The sequence below is a fragment of the Cynoglossus semilaevis genome, chromosome 14, assembly GCF_000523025.1.
Source record: "Cynoglossus semilaevis isolate Cse_v1.0 chromosome 14, Cse_v1.0, whole genome shotgun sequence".
Classification (NCBI taxonomy): domain Eukaryota; kingdom Metazoa; phylum Chordata; class Actinopteri; order Pleuronectiformes; family Cynoglossidae; genus Cynoglossus; species Cynoglossus semilaevis.
The window spans coordinates 1,571,403-1,576,222 of NC_024320.1; the positions used below are offsets into that span (position 1 = coordinate 1,571,403).

Genomic DNA, 4,820 nt, shown 5'->3' on the forward strand with positions numbered 1-4,820 from the left:
GCAGACCACACATACCGGCGCCATCTTGCCCGCCATTTTGTTGCTTAATGAGTATGCGTCTACTGCTTCTAAGTCTTTACTCCCATCAGCCACCAGACTGTTCAATAAAGAGCTATAAATACTAATATTCTTCCAACATACTACCCACTCATAATCTATGTATTGCCAAGCGTCTTATTTTATATATGCAGGGCCAGAGTAGGCCCCTTTTCCAGCCTGGGAATTTCATGCCCAAACCTGGCATAATTTGCAATGGAGGAGGAATTAGAATAAATGAAACAGCAGCTAGCTCTTACAATGCCATTTAATTAAGTTAACAGAAAACACTTCACTTTCACAATGATTTAAATTTAAAATCATATAAATATTTTAAAGGTAAAATAAATCTGATAAAGAAGAAAATGTATTTATCTCTGTACAGGAGCAGTCATCTGAATGATGGTATCAGATGATATCGGAATCGCAAATTAAGTGTTTGGACAATATCGGCTTATCGGATATCAGCAAAACGTCTGTATCGAACATTCCTAGGTGTTACACAAAAAAGGTAAAATGTAAGAAAAATGTTTTTGGCCATTGATGAATCTCACCACTCAAGTCCCCTGGTGGTCAGTTTGCCATTGCAATCCACACAGTCCAGGTTCACTGTTGTGAGCGACTTTATTTTACAAAGTTACAAACATTATCAAATCTCCTTGCCACGCCTACCTAAAGTGTTTCAAAGCAGTGCCCCCTGCTGGAGGGTTAAATTGAGTACATGCACACCTTGAATGAAGGCATTTGTTGTCAAAACTCACAACCAACAGAAGTTTGTGATTTTTAATTCTTCCATCATTTTGTCGCCATTCTACTCTTACTTATGTGTCTACAATATAAATATTTAATCAAAAAGCGAAAAATCTGAGATTTCAAAATCTCAGACATCTTCTAAGGGCAGTGTGTCATTTTTGAAGTGTTGTTTTGAAGGTTTCATTTGCTCTGATCCCGGTCATGATTTCAAATATCACTGTGCATTGATGATGTGTTGGTGTCTCTCTTCCAATGAGCCCCTCAATACAGAGGAGCGATGGCCCTGGTTCCTCTCTTTCAATGGTTTCGTGGCACTTCTTCAGCTCTCCAACCTGCCATTCCTTCCAGAATCTCTGGCCTTTCTTCTTCTGCACAGAGGAGACTGCCAGGCCTGCGAGAATGGTGCTGCAGAAATGCTTTTGAGGAACCCCTTTCTGTAGAGTATTAATAATAATAATTAAAGTATTATGTCCTTACTGGTTTGGTAACTTTAGCTTTGAAGAGGCTACTGGGCAAGACTGACTGTGTTCAGTGGCATGATGTGTTCTTATGTAAATGCTTTTCGACCTCTCCCTGGGGAGACCACACGTCTGCGAATCATTTTGTTCTGTTAATGCCTCGGTTTAAAGTATAAAATTTAAATAAATATTCTCAAGTTCAGTATGATTATTTCCTTTAGTCGAGGCACACACAGAATTTGACCATTGCATTTGACCTTTCCAGTACACATTCGTAACCATTGGTGTCATATTTGGTACACAAGATTCAGGTTCTAAAGGGAAAACCTGCTTCAAGTGTTCTGCATTTTGTGGTTACATCATAATCTAGGACACAAAACCAAGTCTGACGTATGCCTGGGAGCATCAATGAAGGGCAAAAACACATAAAACACACACACAAAAAAAGCAAATTTGGGAATTTGAATTCTACCAAAAAATACTTTAGTACTTAAACAAGGAAAATATTTAGAGAAATACCTTCATTTATGATGATAGTGATTATTATTATTGTTATTGTTGTTGTTATTATTGTTGTTATAGTAATTTGTCTTAGAATGCGTTTACTGGTGTTTACCCTGTAATGAATAAATAACCACACAACATCATCTTAATAAACAAATCATCATAAATAGAGTAGCATGATGGGAAATCTTGCGTGTCACAACGCTGCAGGACTGACAGTCCTCAAGTAACTTCTACCAATTACGCAGGCGTGCACCTCTGCCGCATGTGTGCGCTCCTGATAAGACAATCTGGGGCCGCAAAACACAAGCGTCCCAGCTCGCTCGTTGGCCACAGCGCAAGGGATCCGCGGCCGTGTGCGTGTGTGACACTGTCTCTGACGTCACCCAGAAGTGAAAAGTCGGGGGCTTGACCAGAGTAAACATGAAAACAACCACATTCGGGTCCACGCCTTTAAAACGCTGGAGGCGATGTTGTCCATAAATAAAGGCTCAATGACTGACGGCTGAACGCGTTGTGCAGCAACAGCAACAGCAGCAGCAGCAACAGCAGCAGCAACATGGAAGAAATGGACACTGACCACAGCACATACCCTGATGACGGCAGGTTAAAGACAGAGCTTGACGAGAAGTAAGTTTATTACATTAATATCAGCGTCACCACAGACTTCCCAGGAGTGAACGGTCAAAACAGACTCGTTGCTTTATGATGATTTTTTTTTGTCGTTTTTATCTTCATTTTACATTTGGTTGTGATGGTAAAAATAACTTATAATAAAATAAAACACAGATGTGTTCTTTCATCTCTGGTTACGAGGTACTAAATAATTCAAACACACTGAAACAAGAGGCATCAGGCTCACTCCCTCCCTGCCAGCCCTGTACTGTATACACATGTATTTACATATACTTTTTTACGTGTCAAGAAAACAGATCGTCTATGCAGAACAGGAGCCCTGCAGGTAAATTATTTACAGCAACTCTATATGGATGAAGTGTCAGTGGGCAGAGAGATGGGCCTCTGTCAGGATGTCACTGATCAAAGGAGCATCTGAGAACAGACACAGTAGTTGATGATAACATCTCCAGCCTCCACCCCTGCACGCTGTGACCCTTACCCTGATATTCCACTGGATGGGTTAGGGCTGCGGCTCCTATCTATAGTCCACCAGGTGTGTTACGGCAGGGACGAGACTTGAGGAGCAGTTCACTTTAAGATTCAGTGATAAACAGACAGTATAAACAAGTAAACAACAAGCCCTGGCTTATTTTTGCTTCTGTGAAAGAGCGCTTGTGTGTCTGGTGGTTTTCCACTCCACTGACTGTTTGACTTCTGACCTGGTGTCACTGGAATGGACATATAGGGTTGTAAATTCTGATCTGCCGCCGCTGAGCCACAGCTGGACCCCCCGCTCAGCCGCAGCCGGTGGAATACCTCTCATTGATTGTAGTGGCTGCTAAATGCAGCAGTAAACCGCAACACAACCACAATGCAGCCGCAATGCAGCTGTAGAGCATCCTGTGGAATATGGGGTTAGGGAGGTCTGGGCTTCACAAGTGGGCTCCATCCTGCGACGTATTTAAAGAATGCAATTAAACCCGCCTGAAATTCTTGAAGAGCTAGTAGACTTCGTCAGTTCAGACAGAAGAATGTGATTGTCCTGAAGTGGACCAGTAGAAGTGTTTGGTGGTGTCCACCACTGTCTTTTGTAAGCTATCTGTTTTTTTGTTTTTATTTTAACTCAAATTTGTAACTCAAAAGACAGGTTCTTCAGTTAAAAGCCAAAGATGTAGAAGTGATGAGTCTAAGGGGGAAGATCGGGATCAGTTCTCAGCGGATTGAATTTTTTTAAAACAAATCAGTCAAACAAGTCAGCCACAGATTGAGTAAGATCCCTGTTTGTGTTCTCTGTGTTTGCTGACAGGATTTTCGTCAACAGAAGTCTGACACTGGAGGACATCAAATGCTACGGCTTTGACATGGACTACACTCTGGCGAGTATGTCCTCACAAAGATCATGGTGTCACAAGACCGATCAGCAGGACTGATACGTGACCTGATGACTTCTTCACATAGTACCAAATTGTTCAGCTGTGTTTGTTTGTTTGTTTTCAGTATACAAGTCTCCAGAGTACGAGAGCATGGGCTTCGAGCTGATCAGAGACAGAATGGTTTCCATTGGTTACCCTCACGAGATTCTGCGTTACACATATGACCCCAGCTTCCCCACACGGTCAGTGGACTGCATTTGTAGGTGACACAGTACAGCCCGGGTTTTGACTTGTTGTCTTTGTCTTCCACCCCGTGCAGTGGCTTGGTGGTGGACACCACATATGGGAACCTCCTGAAGGTGGACTCAAACGGGAATATTCTAGTCTGCAGCCACGGCTTCTCCTTCCTCAAAGGGTAACGGCACCCCTGATTTACAGCATAGTCCTCATATCTCCTCAGGAGCTGGGTGTCTGGTAGGCCACCTGGAATTTTACTCCTGCCTCCTGGGTGAAAGGTCAACTACCAATCTACAGTCTTTGAATAGCTTTTAAATAATTACATTTAATGCTATCATTATAGTAATAGTGGCGCTTTGGCCCAGAGTCAATGTCTCTGTCATTGGTGTTGAACCCCAGGGTTCACCTCCTGGGTGAAGATTGAATCCCAGTTAGGGTGGTTGGTACCTTCCAGTGGACTCACCACCCACAGGAAGGTTCAGGGGGGTTGGTACGGTGACTCAGTGGAGCTGCCATCGACAATGCACCGAAGTAGTCAAGTTTCACTGGGCTTTCAGCACAGAGTGCATCGTCAACTAAATATAAAATTGTGTATTGTTACACACTGAACTGAGACCACCGTATCGAAACGTTCAATACAGATTAATGTCTTGTTGCACTCTCACTTATATACTTGAAATTCCAGTCCAGTTGAAATTCCAGTTCTTTATCTGACCTGTCACATAAGAGTATTTGTAGTAACCTGCCTTACTGTGTGGTGTACCTCAGGTTTTCCACTCAGGCTGCATTAATAGTTTGTCATATATATATATATATATATATATATATCTATATATCTCTA

General features: G+C 42.3%; 2 protein-coding genes across 2 annotated transcripts in view; both read left to right on the forward strand.

The window, feature by feature from the left end:
• Positions 1 to 4,820, forward strand: part of LOC103389085 (ephrin-A5-like) — a 1,154,841-nt gene that overhangs the window by 838,130 nt on the left and 311,891 nt on the right. The window lies entirely within an intron of this gene.
• Positions 2,180 to 4,820, forward strand: part of LOC103389082 (cytosolic purine 5'-nucleotidase-like) — a 9,511-nt gene continuing 6,870 nt past the window's right edge. Inside the window, exons 1-4 of the mRNA XM_025061987.1 lie at positions 2,180 to 2,381; positions 3,676 to 3,749; positions 3,867 to 3,984; positions 4,062 to 4,158. Coding sequence (XP_024917755.1) covers positions 2,311 to 2,381; positions 3,676 to 3,749; positions 3,867 to 3,984; positions 4,062 to 4,158 — 360 coding nt within the window. The 5' untranslated portion in view covers positions 2,180 to 2,310. The remainder of the gene's footprint in view (positions 2,382 to 3,675; positions 3,750 to 3,866; positions 3,985 to 4,061; positions 4,159 to 4,820) is intronic.